The sequence below is a fragment of the Aulostomus chinensis genome, chromosome 6, assembly GCF_037954235.1.
Source record: "Aulostomus chinensis isolate RoL2024-O1b breed Wild chromosome 6, RoL_Achi_v1.0, whole genome shotgun sequence".
Classification (NCBI taxonomy): domain Eukaryota; kingdom Metazoa; phylum Chordata; class Actinopteri; order Syngnathiformes; family Aulostomidae; genus Aulostomus; species Aulostomus chinensis.
Window position 1 is genome coordinate 21,021,541 of NC_141325.1, and position 20,853 is coordinate 21,042,393.

Here is a 20,853-nt window from a genome sequence, read left to right on the forward strand (position 1 = left end):
GTTGGAATTTTTTCAATAGCAATTATGGTTCAAGAGTTATGGTAATGAGAGTGACATTCTGCAAAATAAAAAATCAATACATTTAGCTACTGACTAAAATTAACTCAATTGTATCTACAACAGATCTTACAATCTCTATTCCTTCCTCCAAATGGGAGAAAGATCTGTTGATCAACCCAGACCCTAACTTTTGGATACAAATCTGCTCCAACACATTTAGAATGATTCGAAGTGGTAACCTACAATTAATAAATTACAAGGTTCTCCACAGAACACACTATACAGGAGAAAGGATGTTCCAGATGGGCCTCACACAAACAAACATTTGTCCAAACTGTGCGTCTAGCTCACCAGACTGCTATCTGCATGCTATTTGGCTTTGTACACCTGTTAACAATTTTTGGCAGGGGGTTTGCGAAGACCTATAACGGTGGTTAGGGTACCCCATCCCTCCCCCTCACTTTGTCTGCTAGGTGACCTCACTGAAGTTAATATGGAAGTAAACAAATCCTGCATGATCCTCACTGCTCTAAGCATCGCAAAAAAGGCCATCCTGATTAATTGGAAATTCAAGAATAACCTAAGAACTACTCAATATAGAAACCTTTTATGAGACCACATTTCCATGGAGAGAATGTCTGCTTGGGAGGAAAGTCGATCATCAGGGTTCGAACGAATCTGGTCCCCGATAATTAAATCCATCACGTAGTTTTGATGGGGGGAGCTGGGCTTCGTGGCCCTAGCCCTGGGGCAGGTGGCTATGGACGCTGGCTTCCTTGGGTGTCCAGTGGCTCGCTGAGCTGATGGGCCCGGGTTTACTGCCTCCGGGGGCTGCTTTGGGTCTCGCCTGTGCGGGATGGTATGGGGGGCCTGGGGGCGGCTTCCCCTATCATGGTGGCACCCTGTGGGATTTCCTTTGGTATGGGGGGTCTGGGGCCCTGGGCCCTGGTGCCTGGGGTCCGTGCCGGTCTCCTTGCGGGGTCCCATGGTGTGGGGTATGGCGCTGGCCTGGTCCCCGGGCACTGGCGGGGCGTGCCGGGGCCTGCTGGGGCATGTTTGCCCCCGGATGCTGGGGAGGGAGTGTTAGGAGAGGGGTTGGAGAGGGAGGGGAAGGGGGGTCGGGAAGGAGGTAGGTCGGGGGGGTCATTGTAGTGGGCTGTGGTTTGCCCTGTCTGGGCGTGGGGTGTGGGTGGGTGTTGGCCTCGCCGCTGGCAGGCCCCTTATGGGGCTCTGGCCGGGTCTTGGGCTAGAGGGGCTCCATGCCCCTGGGCTCAGCTCGTGCTGCGGGGGGGGAGCCCGGTGGGCCCGGGGTCCTTTGTCTGCCCTGTCTCTCTGTGGGCTGCCTCCGGGCAGGGGTTGCTGCTCCTATGCTTTCCTGCGGGCCTGTGGCTGTTTCCTTAGGGGGGTGGCCTGGGGTTCCCTGTGTTCTGGGGGTTTCTGGGTGCCCTGGTGGCTTGGTCCTGACCTGCCTACTATCCTGGACTGGGGGCGTGTTGTTCTGATCCCCCACATCAGCTACAGTCAGCTACCCACAACATCCAAGACAAACAGTAGCATACACATACACACCCACACACGCGCGCATACACATACACACTTGCTGTGCACAACTGATCCATAATCACACACGCAGACATTTATTTTAAAATCATTTTAAACCAATGGTAAATTTGCACTGGAAATTGTGCAACCAATGTTTTTCTTTTTTTTCTGTTGTTATTGTTGTTACTGCTTTTGTTTGTTTGTTTTTTCTGCTATTGTTGTTGTTTTTGTGGACAATTACGTCTAGACTGAAACTTATTAATTTTTGTCAACTAAATCTATGAAAATAAAAAAATGACGAACATATGATTATCTTTAGAATCCATTTTTGTCTCAAGTCTAAATTAAAAATAGCTGCCTAAAATAAATCAGGCTAATTAACTTCAAAATATGGAGCAGGTTTCACCTCCCTCTCACTCCACTTAAAAGTCACACACCACCTCATGGCTGTGTGCTTCTTTAATTCGTGCATGACAGCAAGACAGCCAGCGGCTGGTTTGCCTTAATGGAGGTATGTGCTCTATGAGGTACTTAGTTGTAAATGGGATTAGACTCACCCTGTCTTCATCCAAAATTGGGCACTGGTACTCTTCATCAAAGCCATCATAGAGTTCTCCTGTGGAAAGATTCACTTTCGCAGCCTAAGGATTTTTTTTCTTTTCTTAATTAATATACATTTGCTTGCACATTACATTTGCCAGTCCATAGATGATCACTGTTAACACCTACAAGCAGGAAAGGACAAAAAAAGGTTTTTCCTTTTGGCTTTAAACAACCAAATGATTCCTCACTATCAAACCGTTTTGTTCTTTCCTGTCTGCATCACAATTACTTGTGAAATTGTTTACCTTCCTGAGCAAGGTCACCAATGTTAACATAGGTCAGCCCTGTCCGCTGTGACAGCTCCTTTCCCAGAGTAGTCTTTCCAACACCTGGAGTTCCTACAGGAGAACCAGGACATACTTAATTTTAAGGAAGCAATAACTTCTTAGTTCATCATCGTAATTTTATTGCTTCAACTGCTAAGTACGTTGGATCAATTGCTGACTAATAAGGTCAAATTTAAACAAATTATTGACAAGAGCAGGACTGCAGATGAATCTTGCTTGCTTAAAGCCTGTTACTGTTCTTAACATTGTCATTTACTATACTTGTTCAGTATTTTGCAGTTAGTGACAACTCAGTTTATGTAAAGCATCTTTTGAGTATCTTGGAAAGAACTTTAAGTTTAACATATAATATTGTAATTATTATTAATGGTATTACTAATAATAATTTTATTAAGAGAAGGGGGTTAAGTGAGGGGTCTGAGCTTCACCAATACGTCACTCCATTTTACACACTGGTCCTTTAAAATTCAGTTCGTCAACTAAAAGATTTAGAGTAATCTTTAACACTTGTATAGACGCACGCGCGCCTCCTGTTATACAGAATGAACAAACTTCACAAATTATCATGCACATGCCAATGCCATAGCTATCTTAAAAACAGCTAGATATCAAGATGCTGAGGGAGGTTAACTACCTGTCAAAAGGATGTTTGGTCGTTTCCTCATCTTCATAGCAAGCTAAAGCTAGCAGCCAACACGTGTCTAGTAGAACGCCGACTGTAACAGACAATAATGTTATTGATATTATCTCTGCCATGTTACACTTTCGCTTTCATCTACAATACATGTCAACGAACAAACCTTGACTAGAGGTGCTGCTAAAACGTAATTCTTTAGTAGCCTGCTAAATATTTGCTACCAAGTCTCGGTACACCGGGTACACTGCTCAAGTCGCAAAGTTGCCGTGAATTGGTGTTTCACGGCAGTTTTACGTCAAGTCGTTTTCGGCATTTTACGTAAATCCACCGAGTTTAAATAGGTAAACTTTACTACATCATAGACTACATCTAAATGTTAACGATTGTCCGTGTTTGGCCGACAAAAGTCAATATCAGAATACTTATTTGGAGTGACGGAGACAGATCCAGGTTATAAGATCTAAATAGATGAACGTGGTAGGTAGGTTTATACTGTTGAAGATCCGTCATTTTAGCTTAACGCAAACTCACACCTCAAGTTGAGAGAACAATTGTCAGGTAAGTAGTTTATCATGATATTATTTCATAACAGAGATACTGAAATACTTTTTCGTATGGTATGACATTATTTTAGCACCACCAGAACGAGGACATTGAAGGCTTGCTAAAGTAGAAGTTATTGCAATCCAGTGTTAGCTGACAATGAGGAGGTAATTTAGCTGTAATTTAGCTATGTTTTCTCATCAGCCAAGTTAACTGTCGCAATTGCTTTTCAGGCTCCTTGGTCTTGTTTAAACTGCTGCTGTCCATGTGAGGCAACGCGGTCAAGAATGAAAAAGCTTTTGCTGGAAGAGAAAGATGCTTCAAGCCGAGTGAGTTCTTTCACAGCCCTTCTTACAGTGGGGGAAACTATCTTTGATGTTCATTAATGATGCATTTAATAATTTGCCTAATTTTTTTCCCTTTATCCTTTAATGGACTGCATGTAATATACTTGGATGGTTAATAGGACAATGAATTTCATTGTTTTAGTCTATTTCAGGATTTATCTAATGATTTGGTGTTCGAAACGCCCAAGCTGAGGATCTTTTAGTTGCGGACTCCCATGGAGTTATTTTGCTCAAGCATTTAAATGCAAGATATCCAGTTCAAAACCACTAGTCTTCCCTATAACAAACACCAATAAATAAAGGTCCTAGAGGATGTAGTGCCATCTACATGTTAAATTGGAAATTGCAGTTCCTCATCACACTTATAAACTAGAGAATCTACTGTAGCTGTTAGGGTAATTCATATATTATGCATACATTTTTACCCCCCTCTCACATCACAAACTCTTACGCCAGTGCCACCAATCACTTATCCTGAATCATTTGAAAACGATACTTATTGTCCAATTTTATATGATTGAAGTGCCCGGAAAATATTGAATGTGATGCTCCACTGGTGAGAGAAAGGGATTTTTGATATCCAAAATATAACTCCGTCCAGAATAAAATCCAGTCTGAAGTGGAAAGGACTGGATTTCTGAATCTGGTAATTATTCAGTTCAGTTTTATTTTTATAGTACGAAAGTACAGGAAATTAACTTGGGTTACTTTCCACATAGAGCCTACTGAAGACCATATTCCTAAATTTACAAGAACCAACAAATTACCCATGAGAAGCGCTTGTCAGTGCCAGGAGAAAGCTCCCTATAACAGAGAGACGCCTCAAAGAGACAGTCATATTGAACTGTCATCTTCCTTTATCATTTGGGTCGAGAGGGGGACAGATAAATGATGAAGTTTTTTCTTGACGTTCAGTGTTGCCTTTTTAAAAGTAGTACATTTTTCTGAAGGTCTCACTTAATGGGGAAGACATTAGGTCATTAAGATTTGTTGTTTAGAAGAAAGAAGCTAATGGACTTACCAAAATAGTTCAGACTCATCTTTGAGGAATAAGGAAAACACATTCCAGATTTCATGGTAGTATGATAATTAATTTTTGAGTTATGTTGCTATGATGGAAAATTAGATGGGTTGGTGGCAGCATGTAGGTGGGTAAAAGAGCCATATATACAGTAGATTGAGTGGACATCTTCAGCATCTTGTTTCCCCACAGACTAACCGCTGGGTGGATCCATCCTTCACTGATTTACCTGGGGATATCTCGTCTCTCGTGGAGAAAGGGAGAAAGGGCATTAAGGTGTCATGCTCCAAGCCTGAGTCGAAGAGGAAGAGGAAAGGGGAGTACTGTAACCTAAACTCTCTATCATCCTTCTCCCTGAAAGAATCAGCCCTTAGAGATCATGAAGAGCCCTGGGTGGACAGATATTCACCATGCTCAAAGGTCGGTGTCATTACACTACATGAAAACATTTATTCAACAACATGTCTGAATCAAAATTTCCACCTCTTCTTAAAAGTTCTGCAGAAAGTAAATTTTATTAGTCCCATCAAAAAAAAATCCAAGACCATACAGACAGTTTTCAAAGTTAGAAATTTCAGTTAATGTCATAGAAATACTTGATGTCTTGAATTTTGTGATGAAGGTAATATTGTTATGTTATATAATGCCAAAGCATTAAAACCACTGTTGTTTTGTGTTGAGTATAATAAGACAGGCCGGTGACAAATTGACCTTCATGAGGTTTGTATTGTTCATTTATTATTGAATCTGTTAGAGAGAAAAGTAATGATCCTTTTGAAGGAAGGAAGAAGTTTGTGGAGCTTTTGAACCATACTTAGGTTTTACTGACGGTTGTAGCGAATACTTTGCCCACCCCATTTATATGATTTAAGGTGACAAAATATTAGAAACAGTTCCTAGTATAAGTCAGTACCTTTCAATGGCACCCGCAGTGAGCATGATCAAAAACATGCTGGAATGGGAAATTAAAAAGCCTTTATTTTATCATTGCTAGTCTTAATAACAAGTTACAAAACCAACCAGTTTTAATCACTTAAAGGTCATCAGGGGACAAATGATGAAATCATCAACCAGGAGGCACTTTATAAAATTGGGTATGGGCATCACCTGATACCCTGAGAAATATTCTCACAATGAAGTACCTGCTGATCAAATTAGTAAGGGAAGGAAGATAGTGGCTAATATTGAATGGTCTGAGGAGTCTTACTAGGTCTAAGAAAAACAATAATAACAACATATACCCCAGCATGAAAATAAGACATAATAATAAAATGCAAACTGTAAAATAAAAAATTTAAAATGAGCAAAAATAGCTTATTTAATACAAGAAATAAAATTAAACTGGTGAACCATATGGAGAACTACATTTTGGGAAAACAGCCAACAGTGTACCTAAAACAAACAAACAAAAATAAATCTCCATAGCAGACAATAGGGGGCAGGATATAACCATCATGTTCAATATATATATTTTAAACCAGCAAATAAGGTTAACTTTTTGGTTTGGTCCTCTAAGAATTGAATGAGAATGAGTTTCATTTAAGAACAAATTTAATTAAATTTACACACACACAGTATATACACACTGTATAGCTGTACATTTGCATATAAAAATAATCAATAAATCAGATAAATTATTAATTGCTAATTGCTCATTATACTGATAATAATATATTAAAGAAATGACCATGATCACCCAATACTGATATGAACTCTGTTTTGTTTGTGTGTAGTGTGAATTAGCCGTCCACAAGAAGAAGATAGAAGAAGTGGAGAGCTGGATGAGAGTATATACAAAAACATCAAAGGTAAGAGTTTTGTTTTTCTTCACATAATTAGGGATTTCTGTAATGGTTCCCAGCCTTCCATATTGCAGTGTCATCATGCTTGTACTTGGTTGTCATATTGAGGTTTTGAGCAGGGCCGGGGTGGGACTCCAAATCTGACCGGGAGGAATTAATACTTGCAGGCCACTTTGGCCACTTTTTGCGAGCGAGCCGAGAGGGCTGCACTCACTCAGCTCGCTCGCTTACGCGACACAAACTGGAGACTGCGGCACTGACTGACTGAGCAGATTGATTGAATGAATGGCCTGGATAGAATTGAGACCTTTGTTTTATCTGTGCTGTCTGTCGCTAGTTGGCCTGGCCTGGCTTGAGGGGGAAGGGAAAAAAAAAAAAGTATTTATTTTTTTCCCTCGCCAGCCAGGCAGGCCACCAAGGGGCCAGGCCACTGGGAAAACTCCCGGTAGTCCAGATGGCTACCCCGCCACTGGTTTTGAGTGAGCTTAAACTCTGTTGAGAGGAATCATGACGTACTGACTGACTCCCTCAACCACCCACCAACAGAAGCTTTGTGCACAGCAAATTCCATATTAGAATGTGCATAAAGTTGGCATGATTCTTCTTTCTAAAAACTAGGTCCATCCAACAAATCAGGATCGTTTCACAGCAAAGCTGGCGCACAAAACGATGAACAATCAAACTAGGGAGGGCTGTTCATACATTAATAAGATTCTGTTACTACATTGAATATTTACCGCCTCAGATGTTTTCAGAAACATACTTTAGTGTACTGTTTAATCGTAAAATTTGATTCTTAACTGGCTACTATATTGGAAACAGATGATCCAAAACCAAGTAGGACTCAACAACAAGAACATCAACAGAAGGTCATAGATCATATCTGCTTCCACTGCAAGTAATCAGTCATTTAATATGTTCAGATTGTAGGAGCCATATGTGTAAGTTTGAATATTCAAAGGTTTGGTTTGTGTGGGCGCACTGCATTGGCACTTCTGTTGAGGGTGTGTCACTGTGGGTTGTACTCCGCGGTTATTTCTAACTCCACTCACCTGTTCACGGGGCTAGGCTTGGATCATGGCGTGGGGTGAGTGTCGGGGTGAAACTTGCTGTTGATCGCTTCGCTTAAGACATACATTGTGTAAGTTGTGTGCTTTACTTTTATCCTTTTAAGGACGCCCGTAAGTTATTGGAGCTTCTGCATTAAAGAAAGTAAATAAAGTGACAAACAGATCCCAGGAAACAAGAGTGGATGTTCATTGTGCGCGTCAACAATTATCTCCGGTGTTTAGCCCACAGCGGCTCATTGATTTTAGTGGTCGTCAATGAGCCACAATACAGACACAAAGCCGCCAGTTCCTTTTTGCATGTACCTTGAATAAGTGGCCAACTCACCTTGCATTCTCCAAGCCCCAGCCCACACTTAAGACACTGGCAAAAAGATGGGTTGAGAGTGAAACTGAAAGTACAGTTTGATCTTTTTTTGTCGTCATCCACAGGGTGGTATATTGCTGTTGACAGGACCATCAGGCTGTGGAAAGACTGCTACTGTCCGGGTCTTGTCTCAGGAGCTGGGGCTCCGGATTCAGGAATGGATCAACCCTTCAAGCCTGGAGTCCGTCAGTAGCATAGAACATGGTGAGGAAAAACTCTAATACTCCAACCTCCATCAACCTGTTTTTATACACATTTACAAATTGGACATGAAAAGTACAGCAAAATGTAGTTTAAAAAAAAAAAGTCATATCACAAGAATAATCTTACACTTGGTGAACTGGAAGAGTCAGTGGACAAATACATGTTTAATCAGAGTAACTACAATGTAAATGGAGATTTAGATGTACTAAAGGTGTAATTTTGTTGCACTGCAAAGGAAAACAATGGTGGCAGACGAAATGGACCGATAACAAAAGTCCTTAATCAGGCCAAGGCAACAATGCTACTTGTTGAGGTGTAAGAAAACATATTTTAATTTACAATGGAACATTTCAAAACGTGAAATATATGTTAAGGCCTTTGTGGCAGAAGTCTTTTATGGCAAAATTCTTTATGAACAACTTCTTTTGTCCAAATATATATAATAGTCATGGATCCAGCATAAATGTGCTTTTTCTGATTTTTTTTTTCCTTTGAAAATTTGTTCAAAGTTTTTTATACTTTTCAGATGATACATTTACAGATTAAAGTTTTACATAATCTGTAATATCTCTTTTATGCTTTATTGGATTTTATGTGCTATTGTTTCACTAGTCAGCGGAAAGTTTTGGTGAATAATGGTGAAAATTATTCAATTTTTTGTTGAAACCCTCCCAGAATAGAGGTGTGACCTATGAGGTTCAGCAATGTGATGCACATATAGAAAATCCAGTTGATAAAACCAGTATCCCCAACTTGTTTCTGTATTTGATTTGGAGTTTTTGTTTCTCTGTTGGATCTTAGACAGGAGGATGAATGGATTGTTCATCACCTCTCAGTTAACCCAGTTCCAGGAGTTCCTCCTTAGGGCCAATAAGTACAACTGCCTGAAGATGGTGGGTGATGGAGGAGTTACAGATATGAAGCTCATACTAATTGAGGTATGGATGACACCTTAAAATGAAAGCATGTATTGTTCATTACCCTGTTTTGACTCCAATTCATTTCACTGGTACAGTTAAATAGAGAAAAAAATCAGAGGGTTTCTTTAGACTGGGTCCTGTTCAATACTGCTGTGTTTTCTCTCTTTTCTGTGTCTGTTTTGTTTTGATTCATTTCACTACTTCCACCTCTTCAGGAGTTCCCAAACCAGTTGTTCAGGCAGCCTACCAGCCTCCATGATATCTTGAGGTAAGTGCAGATCAGGTTTAAGCCTATATTTCTTTTTACACTTTTGCACAGGAACAAGTAATATTTCTCTGACGGCACGCAGCTTTGACACCACTGAGTAATTTAAGAAAAATTGTGACCAGTATCAGCAATTCTGGTTGAACCCAAGAAAGAGTGAAATGAGGTCATAGGATATGGAGGTATTACTGTACCTTTTATTATTTGCAAATGCATATCTCAATCTGTGTGCGTAATTAGATCTGTGTTTGCATGTTTTGTCATTTGTGTGTGCACATCTCAATTTGTGTGTGTGTAATCAGATTTGTGTGTAAAGTTTTTTTTTTTACACATAAATCTGAATATGGAAAGTTTTTTTTTACGCGCACAAATCTGAATACAGACAAAGATTTTCTTTACACGCACACAAATCTGAATATGGACAGATTTTTTTTGACACACATCTGATTACGGACACACAGATTTATATTATACATACACAAATCAGTGGGGAGCTCTCAGTTGGCTGTTTGTGCGCATGTGGCTTTTGGTAAACTTCTGCTGTGGCAGATCTATAAATGCGTGCAGCAAGATGTCTGTGCAGCGAGTTGTCTGTGTATCCACTTTGTATCCACTTTTGGTTTTCCACTTTGTAGATGGTCTCTGCACACACAACTGAAATCAGAATGCTCAAAGGGACGAATTTTATTTGTCCATGTACATACATTATATGTAGATGGTTCTTTTGGGCAAAAACCGTGTTGTAGCTCATTGTCTACCTTACTCCGGTTAGATAGAGCTGCCAATTGTGTCATGAAAACATTTTGCTTGTGATTTATTGAACTGCAAAACACAAATCTGCCAACCGTAGTGAGAAACTGTTAACCAGCCCAGCAGGCAAGAACAATGACTGGGAGCTACATGCCGAGTAGAGCATTCTGAGCCTGTGAGCATGAGCACAGGGCAAATTACAAGCACAGACACACAACTTGCCACACAGACAACTCGTTGTACATACAGATCGCCACACAGACAACTCACTGAACAGACAACTCGCTGCACCCATTCACAGATCTGCCACAGCAGAAGTGTACTGTACCAAGAGTCACATGTGCTAAAGCTCCTGACTGATTTGTGTATGTAAAATAAATGTGTGTCCATATTCAGGTTTCTGTGTGTGTGAGAGTGAGTGTGTTTAAAAAGAAAAGAAAAGAAAAATAATCTGTATGTCCATATTCAGGTGTGTGTGTGTGTGTATAAAGAAAATCTGTGTTGGTATTCAGATCTGTGTGTGTGTGTGTGTCCAAAAAAAATCTGGACACATGTCTGATAACACACACATGGATTTAGATACACATTCGCAAATAATAAAGGCACAATTATGCCTCCATAACAGGACCTTCATTTTTCTGATAGGCCATGCTTCCATCTACCGTAAATTCCGGACGATAGAGCGCACCGTTATGTAAGCCGCAGATGCTTATTTTAGGGAAAAAATTCAACTTTGTACACGTATAAGCTGCACCGGTAAATAAGCCACGTTGCACGGTGGAAACACCTCGACCGCCTGTTCTCTGCGTGTTGACCCAGTCTTCCAGAGCGTTTTCAAGTTCGGGCCATCTGCTATTATGACCTCTGAAAGCTTTTGTCGTCTTTTTGCATTGGGTCAGTTCGTCATGTTGCCACCTCCAGCGTCTCACCATCGATTCGTTTATGCCAAACTTACGTGCTGCAGCTCTATTTCCATCTTTAACCGCCAGATTGATTGCCTTTAACTTGAAAGCTGCATCATAAGCATTCCTTTTTCTGCTCTCCATCAATGACTGAAAATATTGCGTGATGCTCTTTTTACACTGCACCATGGCATGGACTGGACGCTCCAAGTACAGTACTTAGAGAAATTACCATAACATTTGGCTTGGAATTTTCCTAAGTACGGTACTTGGAGCTACCATCAGGAACAATGGGGAATTACTGCCTGCTGCCGCTGCCCGCCACACCCCAGGGTGAAGGTAAAATCCTCGTATAAGACACACCGGAGTATAAACCGCGGGGCATGATGCGTCGAAAAAAGTCGCGGCTTATAGTCCAGAATTTACGGTAATCATCAGGACTTAGTGGGGCTGATGAAAACCCTAAATGGAAGGTGAATGTAAATTTCTGATGATCTGTGAGAGATGATGTTCTGCTATGTCTTCCAGGTGGTTTGTGAAGACCAGTCGATGTCCCCTGGTGTTCATAGTGTCAGATAGTCTGAACAGAGATTGTAGCTCGCGATTCCTTTTTCCAAGACAAATCCTGGAGGAGCTGGGCATCATTTGCATCAGGTAACTGCAGATTGTGACAAGGATTGTCAAGTGTATTCAAAATATCATGGCATCCCATTCTTGAAAAAGAAAGGACTTGACAAGACTCAAGATTTCACTCATTCTTCAGTTTATTGAACCAGAAAAAGGAAGGTGAAAAATCGTTAAACACACAAGAATAAATGCAACGAATGTAAAAAATTCAGCATTTGAACAAAAAAGGTAAGTATATTGAATCACATATAGGTAAGTATACTTATTCAGGTAAAGGTAAGTATATTTTAAACATACTTTAACCATAATTTCACTAAATATTAACTCATAAAGTAAATTAGGCATAAAATAAACAACTCTTGTTATACTTTTAGAACCATTTACTTTTAAATTAACCCGTTTTACCTCAAATCTTAATTTAAATTATTCTATACAGGTTTTATTTCATAGTTTTATACAGATTTTAGGCATGACATGTATTTCTATCATTATTTTAACTTGATACTTATATTTTAATCCATATGAAATCAAGTATTTTCAACCGATATCACTGTTGTTTTTAAGATAAATATTTTTAACAGAAATACTTATTTTTATACATGAATTAAATGTTTTGCTTGGCATTTTACTAAAGAAAAAAATAGCTATCTCTTTTTAAAACTTTGTCTTTATTGTTTTTTCCAGTACAAAGAGTAGAAACAAAATAAAACAACTTAAAATAAATGCATGGAACGTGCACATCAAACAGGGACATCTACAGCAAAATGAAAGCTCTCCAAAGAGAACATATTTTCAGTGTCCTGTTGCAGAAAAGAAAAGTTGGATTATTCTTTACAAGACAGATTTCCATATCCATCAAGTGACCCTTTGTTTTGTTGTCTCAGGTAAGTCTACATCTCTTCCAGGACAGATTTTACTCCGATAATGTTCATACCCAGATCGGACCAGATATTCTGAGGATGGCCTCAGACAGAAGTGAACAAAAGCAAGTAGGAAGCTCTCCGTTAGCATGTTAGCCAGTTCAACATGGATGGCTCATCTTGATATACAGCAGAAGAGAACACCGGTACTTTCATGCTCACCCTTCTCTTGACATCATCCTTCACTTGGTACAGTTCGCACAGGTCGACAGATGTGAATTGAAAGGGTGCAGCCGGGCTCGATCTCTCTTCAGGCAAGTTTCCCATTATTTGTTGACTGGTTTTTGCTTTTGCCTTCTTGCAAATGACACACTTGTCAACAACTTCTTTGGCAATATCTCTTCCTTTGATGACCCATGCTTTGTTTAGTGTCCATGGTAAAGTTCCTGCCACTCCTTCATGTCCCTCATGGTGTGCTTCTTGGGCTAGGAGGGTTGAGATATAGGCCTGGAACGGTAACAGGGGAACAGCCCTGCTGTCCTCTCTGAAGGTCCAGATCCTGCCACGTCACATCAAAAGTCCACTTGTTTGATCTTTGGAGACAACCAGTCTGTCAATTGTTATGTTTGGAAAGTGTACACCTTCTTGTGCTGGCATAGGTCTCAGAACACATCTTCTCTTTCTTTGACCATGATGACCCAAGTTGAAGGTACTGCCTCCCACTTTTCTTTATTGCCGGCATGCAGGAATTTCTTTGCTGCTTCAAGTCCATTCTAACATCCCAAACAGCTGTCTTAGATTGCTTAAGTGCCTTTAATCCAGTAGCTTTTGGACTGCTGCTGCTGCAGGTGGTCCTCTGGTTCTAGACTCTGATTTCTGGACTCTGATTGGATCTTGCGCTTTCTGTTGACTTCGGGTGAGTACTGCAACAAGTGTTTTTGTTTGTATTTTTGTGATATTGTCTCTTGCTTGTGCAGTGACTGCCACTCGGATTCCTCGGTTAGGTCACCAGGACTGGCCCTTCTGGTGACGTTATCTGCAATATTCTCCAGCCCTGGAATCCACCACCAAGCCTGGACATCTGTGCTGCTTTGGATCTCACTGACTCGGTTCACGAAGAAGGTCTGGTAGCTGTAACTCTCCTGCTGTATTGAGCCTAGGACAGTCTGACTGTTGATGAGATGATACAGCTTTGATCATTTGATTCAACGGTGTCTCTGGAAGTAGATCTTCAACCGGGCTGCAAAGACTGCTCTGCACATCTCTGCCTTCACAGGGTCACCCTTGTGATCACAAGGGGTCAGCTTGACCTTAGACTTGACTACCCTCACCACGACACCATGCCACAGCTCCAGGGTAGGTACAGCAAAACACCATATGCGTGCCATCAGAGAAGTTGATGGTGGCGTCAGGGGTCTGGTTAATCTGAGTCGGCTCAGCTCAGCATAATCTCCCAGGAGCTTTATGGCATCTTCTCAGAGTCCTTTGGACAAGGCGACATCCAATGTGTATTCTATGCAGTGCATTACTTTTGCTTCTTGAAAAGCTCTTAGGATAAGGACGACTCCCTTCTGTTTTACAGAAGCCACAAGGCAGAGTGGATAATAGAGACCAGAGACTTGGCTTAACAGTTTCCTTCTGGTGAGTGGATCTGGGGTTTGTCTTCTTGTTTCATCTCTCAGTAAGTCCTGACCAAGGCGGATATTTCTCTTCCTCTTGTAGAAGTTCACTGCAACCATGATGTGTAGCTTGTCATCCTCAATGGTGTAACCGAGGCAGAGGGCTTTATTATCCTCTTCCATGAGCTGGTTTGTTAGGATCATGATTTTTTTTTCTCCATCTTCTCACCTTCCAGCCATTTTCTCCCACTTTGATGAGAGTGGACCCAGGGTTTCATGAAGAACCTTCCAGCTTTAAGGATCTGTTAAGTGTTGGAAGTGAGGAGTTTCAGGTGTTCAAGGTTGTTGTGAAAAGTCAGGATAACATCAACATATGTATCTTCCTCTCGCACATGTTTCTCTTCTTTGAAGTGGCTGAATGATGGCAAGTTGGCAGTCTCTTGCAAGGCAACTTGGGCTATGCAACCAGCAGGTTTGTTTTCCATGTTGACCCATGTTATAGTGAAATCTTCTATTTTCGTATTTCCATTTTCACGCCACAGGAACCTGTGCAGATGGACCTCCCTCTCTTCCAACCAGACAGATTGCACATCTTGCAGATGTCACCAAGGGCAGCAAAGATAACAGCTCAGAACCTCAGCAGGACAGCTCTGATCAGGTTCAGGACGTCAGGACCTTTGATCAGTATGTCGTTCAAGCTCAGGCCTCTGTACTTCTGGCTGCTGTTCCATACCAGTGAATGTAGATTTGGTGTAATCAGGTGACTTATGTACCACACTGGCCCAGTCCAGCTCTGCAGAACTTCTTTCGACGGCTTCACTCCAGCTTTGCAATGAACTATTTTATGGACTTGTGACGTGTAGGCCATCTTCAACCCTGATTCCTTTTCCAGCTGCGTCTCCATCCTGAGGAATGGAGCTTCAACCCCTTTCCTGTTGTTGGGTAGAGATGCTGGATCTTCTGTCCATGGATACTTGGCGTGCCAGTGGGGATCAGGGCTGTGGTGGTCTCCATTCACATACATCAAGCCATTTTTCACTATCTCTATCTGTCTTTCTTCAGCCAGTATCATTTCTTTCTCCCCAGGTTGGCAATTCCCACAGTGACATCCTCCACATTTTAGCTCATAAGTAGTTCCAATGACTTCACACTTCCACCACTTTAGAGAGTCTCTGCTCCTAGTGGCTGTATTTGACTGGGTATGGGGATGGTTAGGGGACTGGATCTTTACAGATGAGTTCACTGTACTTAACTGCTGCAGTTCTCATGGATCTTGCAAAGTGCGTTTTTGACATATGGGCTGTTAAGGCGACTGCTTCGAAGAGGTCTGGGTGTGTGCCTCCAATGGTCTGGCCGTCCCAGAGCACGAGGTCCCCAGTGGAACAAACTCTCTGGGGTACCAGCTGGCCGTCCTTGTGGCTGATCAGGAGTTTTACTTCTTTGGGTCTTGCAAGGTCTGGGAAGATCTTCTGTAACTTGATGGCTGGAATGTGTCTGTGAACTTCTGAAATTTCATCAAGGCCATAGCATGTCAGTTGATGTGACTTGAGGATTGCTAACCCATATCTTGAGGAGGTAGCGCTTAGTTGCAACAGACAACTTCATCCCTCCAATGCCATAAACCACCAGTGTCATGTCCTCACCGCTAAGGTTCAACTTGCTTGCAGCTCTGTGCGTGACATAGTTCACGTCTGATGCCAAGTCAATGAGGGTCTCAATTCTTTGTCCAGCGTTGGCACTGATGTGAAGGATCACTGGGTACTCATGTAAGCCGTTTTCCTATAGAAGGCCTCTCTTAGCTGCTGTGGTGGTGTATGCTCTGGATATGATGTTGCAGAAGGCGTCTCAGCATTGCTGCACCAGCTCAGGGTGAATCTTGGAGAGGAACTCTGTTGGGCTTTGGTGTATCTTTCCCTCAGATCTCACTGGACTGGATTTGGGTATTCTTTGGGACAGGGGTCTGGCAACTGGACAGAGAAGATAGTGGCATTGGTCTTTGCACCCTGGCTTCCTGCACAGATAGGTGGTTCTTCTGCAGTAATTGCCGCTGTGGACTTGAGACATCTCTTGCAGGCACCGAGCTGTTGTGCTGCATCGCTCTTCTCCGATGGTTTTGGGTTGGTCCTAAACCTTCTGCAGAAATACAGTCTCTTGAGGCAACTTACTATTTCACTGCTGGACTCGGCTGACCTTTTTCTGGCATATTTTACGAACTTGGTTTTCTCCTTGGGAGGTTTGACAACGTTGCTCAGCTGATCTAGTTGCTCATATATGAATTCTTGTGACTTCAGGAATGTGATGAGCTTGTAGGGGGTTAACAGCAGTTCCCATGTTAGCAGCATAGGTAAGCCAGTCTTTCTTTAGAGTTTCTGGGAGCTTGCTCTCAATGGATCTAGTCACTCGTGGGTGGCTTTGTAGTCTGCTTTGTCCAGTTCATTTAAATCATAGAGGGCCTTTTCCACATTTTGGATGAGCTCTATAATTTTTCTTGGATGGCTGATCTTGACTAGGGGAGTTCCTTGTAGCTCTTCGATGATCTTGAGAGCAACGGTGGCTTGGTTCCCAAATTGATAGACCAGGACTCGGAAGAGCTCATCTGATGAATGGTATGTTGACAGATGTAGGTCCCTGGCCACATTTTTGTTGACGCTATCAAGTAGCTGGAATTTCTTCACCTCTTTGGAGCCGGTCAGTTCCCCTTTCTTTTGCAGAGCCTCCCATTCTTTCCTCCATCTGTAGTAGTTTCGCTGGTTTCTGGCAAACTTTGGTAAGGCTGTGGCTTTTAGCTTTATCGTTGCCACTGGGGCTGAGCTGCCAGTGGGATGGGCTCCTGACCGCTGCTTTGATGAGGGTGGCCTTCTGCAACACCAGCTTGGGAAGGAGCACCTCAGGCTCTCTTAAATGGCTATCCAAGTATTTTTGCTCGGTAGGCGAAGCCCAGCAGTTCCAGTTCTGGGCACTTCTTTTGCCTTGTGCACCAACTTCTCTAAGTGGGTCAGCATAAACTCACATGCCTCCAGAGTTGCATCTGGCTAGTGAAGGAGACATTCTTGAACTCAGCCTCTGCAACTTGTAGCTGGTCACTAGTCATGCCTGTTTTTCATTGTCAAGTGTATTTCAAATGTCACGCTTGAAAAAGGAAGGACTTGACAAGACTCAGGATTTCACTCTCTCTTTAGTTAATTGAACCAGAAACAAGGAAGGCGAAAAAGCTTTAAAACACACAAGAATAAACCCAATGTAAATAAAAAAAAACTCTGCATTTTCCAACAAACAAGGTAAGTACATTCAATCAGGTAAAGGTAAGTATACATATTCAGTTAAAGGTAAGTATATTTTAAACATACATTAACCATCATTCCACTAAATATTAATGCAGATAAATCAAGTAATTTAGTCATTAAATAAACAGAAATCTAGTTCTACTTTTAGAACCATTTACTTTTAAATCAACCCATTTTCCTCAGGTCTTAACCTAAATTACTTTATACAGATTTATTTTTCATACAGACCTTACCATACAGATTTTAGACATGACATGTATTTCTATCACTTTGCATTTTAAAAAAGCAAAACATTTGCTATGTCTTAACCATAGCTATTCATACACTTCATATTGAGGTTAAAATATAATTATGAAGCTTTAAGCAACAATCCAGTCCAGTGAAAATATGTGAGCTCATTGGTAGTCTGTTTAATCTAAGTCCTTTCCCCATGCGATCGTGAAGTGCTTCTGTCCTTAGCTCCGTTGCACACAGCTGAAGGACTGGTGCATTGCTTTTATTGTCCTTTCCGTTTGCTGTTGATCAGTCTAATTGTGCTCACCTGCTGGAGCAGAGTGCCTGCTGAGGCGTGCTGCGGAGAAGTTTGCCTACTGTTACGCGCACACATCAGCACAGCCACCGTTACATGCACGAGCATACAGCTGCACCTCCAGGCACTTCATCGCAGTAAGGATATTTGATCTTTATGGATATCAACACCAGACCCTACCATCCCTGTTAAATTAAATCAGTTCCATTCTGTGGACACCTTGGAGGGAGATTTTCCTTGATTTTTCTTGATTGGTCTATTAGAGTAATAATTTTTGAAGTACTTTTATTTATTTTTCAATTCAGTAAGATAGAAGCCTTTATATTTTATGCAAGGGGTAATGCTGGATGTCCATCATCATGAATTAAGGGACACTCTCTCCAGTAGGATTCAGTCCTGTGCCTACTGGATTTTGGGGAGTAGTTTACTTTGTGTTCTCTGTGTGCAGTTTTAATCCAGTTGCTCCGACCACAATTATGAAGATCTTGACTCAGATTTCAGCCCAGGAATCTAGAAAGGTGAGTTTAAGTAGTGAATATTGTTACACGTTTTGGTATCAGTATTTAGGTGTTTTTCTCCTATATTAACTCCTATTATTCTAAGCAGAGCAGTGGGAGGATGTATATGCCAGACCAGGCAGTTTTGGAAACACTGTCTTTAGGGAGCTCAGGAGATATTCGCAGTGCCATTAACAGCCTGCAGTTTTCCGCCCTTCCAGGTCAGAAGTAAATCCGCACATTACATTAATATTTGATTTTATTGGCCCCAGGCCCATTATAGGACCAAATCTCACAACACTGTATTATTAAAACTTTCCAGACACATCATTGCAGAAGGGGCTGTGGAGGAAAGATCAACCTATGACTTCACTGAGTAAAGCTATTTCCAGAGCAGGCCCAAGGAAGAAGTCAACCAAGCAAACAATGGATCAGGAAGAAGAACAGGCTATTGGAGGGAAAGATACTTGTCTCTTCCTGTTCAGAGCACTCGGAAGAATCCTACACAGTAAACGTGAGTCAAGACTTTCAGTGTTTAGTTCCTGGTAGCATTTCTGCAGTTTTGTTGCTAAGTCTGCGTCATTGATGGAGGCACCGTGGATCAGTAGATTTTACTTTTTGATTACATCCAGTCTAAGGTGGAGTTCCAGTCTTTGTGACCTGACTACACTTGAAAGCTCCATGTTCGTGTGGTGTGTTGGGTGGAATCGGATGTACTGTGCTGATGATTGTCTTTAACTGCTATCTCATATTATACTATATGGTGACATTGCAGGCAGTTTAAGAGATTTGACATGTTACTTTGTGGTGCTGCAATGATGCAAAAGCATGTCTTTGCAAATTACAACCACTATATCACCGCATTATCGGTTTGGATCTAAAGAAATTTTCTTTATGAGGACAACGTTAATGTTGCTCTCATCACTGTGATTTTCTTTGTTGCTGCTCATTTTTTCTCTTTCAACTCACAACTTCCACCTTCGATTTTCAAGAAAACTGTTTGTCTCTGACTGCCATTTTCCTATTTTTTCGACAGGTGTCATGTTGGGTTACTATAGCAGCGGGGTCTGGTCGAGCATGCTGCGAGTGAGGAAGCAAAATGGGGGAATATTGATTGAATTGATGGTGGCACGGTGGTGCAGTGGTTAGAACTGTTGCCTCACAGCAAGAGAGTTCTGGGTTTGAGTCCCGGCTTGGGCACGTGATCTTTCTGTGTGGAGTTTGCATGTTCTCCCTGTGCCTGCATGGGTTCTCTCCGGGTACTCCGGCTTCCTCCCACAGTCCAAAGACATGCAAATGGAGACTAGGCTAATTGAATACACTAAATTGACAGTAGGTATGACTGTGAGTGTGTGTTGGCCCTGTGATGGACTGGCGACCTTTCCAGGGTGTACCCCGCCTCTCGCCCGAAAGCCGCTGGGATAGGCACAGCCCCTCAGCGACCCTTAACAGGATAAGCGGAAGAAAATGGATGGAGGGATGGATGGATGGATGGATGGATTGATTGAGTTGAATGTCAAATCAACTGCTTTCTGCATCATTGTGATTGATACATCAACTGATATTGTTATGAATTGATAATGCATAAATGTAGCATGATGTTTATGTGTAATCTAGAGGGAGTGAATCGTCATGATTTAGAATTGATATCATCAGACATTTGAATTGAGATTAGATTTTCTTGGAACAATTTATCATATAGCCCTACTGTGACATTGCACACTGATTTATTGATTAACCGTTAGGAAGCCCCTAGTGGGCGGCTTGGCAGTGAGTGAATGTAGCTAATGACCAGCTAATCCAAAGATGGACAAAGAGGCCTGGCCTGGCTTCTGATGAACTGAGAAGTGTATTGCCTATTTTGCTGAAACACATCTGGCAAAATATTTTTCAAATGTCTTGTTCTATTATCGCAGAGAACTGACCCCTGCACCAAATTAATTCAGAAAACAATAGGGGTTAGGAATAACTGTTGAAATGGAAAGGTATGCTGGTAGTCACATGACAAATCATAATGATAAAGAACTGAATGTTTACTATCAACAGGAGGGAATCCTGAATGTGTTGACCAAGATAATGGGACCTGTGGACCTGGTCTACCATCTCACCTCTCTCAGCACGAAAGAGGACCATTACAAGTTGACCCTGAGGTACAAACATTCTTAACTGGTTATAACACA

At 41.6% G+C, this 20,853-nt stretch overlaps 2 protein-coding genes across 4 annotated transcripts in view; one reads left to right on the plus strand and one right to left on the minus strand.

The window, feature by feature from the left end:
* The window catches only part of ak6 (adenylate kinase 6), a 22,081-nt gene extending 18,689 nt beyond the window's left edge, over positions 1–3,392 (minus strand). The window contains exons 1-4 of one of the 2 annotated variants that reach the window (XM_086206998.1): positions 3,233–3,392; positions 3,067–3,148; positions 2,391–2,483; positions 2,100–2,158 (exon numbers count right to left, since the gene is read on the minus strand). In XM_086206998.1, the coding sequence (XP_086063124.1) occupies positions 2,100–2,158; positions 2,391–2,483; positions 3,067–3,103 (189 nt within the window). In that variant the 5' untranslated portion in view covers positions 3,104–3,148; positions 3,233–3,392. Of the gene's footprint in view, positions 1–2,099; positions 2,268–2,390; positions 2,484–3,066; positions 3,149–3,232 lie in introns of those variants that run through there. The other variant, XR_015116586.1, reaches the window with a different exon arrangement.
* rad17 (RAD17 checkpoint clamp loader component) overlaps positions 3,229–20,853 on the plus strand; it is a 35,241-nt gene continuing 17,616 nt past the window's right edge. The window contains exons 1-12 of one of the 2 annotated variants that reach the window (XM_086206996.1): positions 3,229–3,627; positions 3,846–3,941; positions 5,173–5,400; positions 6,714–6,788; positions 8,282–8,420; positions 9,222–9,358; positions 9,556–9,608; positions 11,786–11,911; positions 18,625–18,694; positions 18,780–18,894; positions 18,996–19,187; positions 20,720–20,823. In XM_086206996.1, coding sequence (XP_086063122.1) covers positions 3,900–3,941; positions 5,173–5,400; positions 6,714–6,788; positions 8,282–8,420; positions 9,222–9,358; positions 9,556–9,608; positions 11,786–11,911; positions 18,625–18,694; positions 18,780–18,894; positions 18,996–19,187; positions 20,720–20,823 — 1,281 coding nt within the window. In that variant the 5' untranslated portion in view covers positions 3,229–3,627; positions 3,846–3,899. The remainder of the gene's footprint in view (positions 3,628–3,845; positions 3,942–5,172; positions 5,401–6,713; positions 6,789–8,281; positions 8,421–9,221; positions 9,359–9,555; positions 9,609–11,785; positions 11,912–18,624; positions 18,695–18,779; positions 18,895–18,995; positions 19,188–20,719; positions 20,824–20,853) is intronic. The other variant, XM_086206997.1, reaches the window with a different exon arrangement.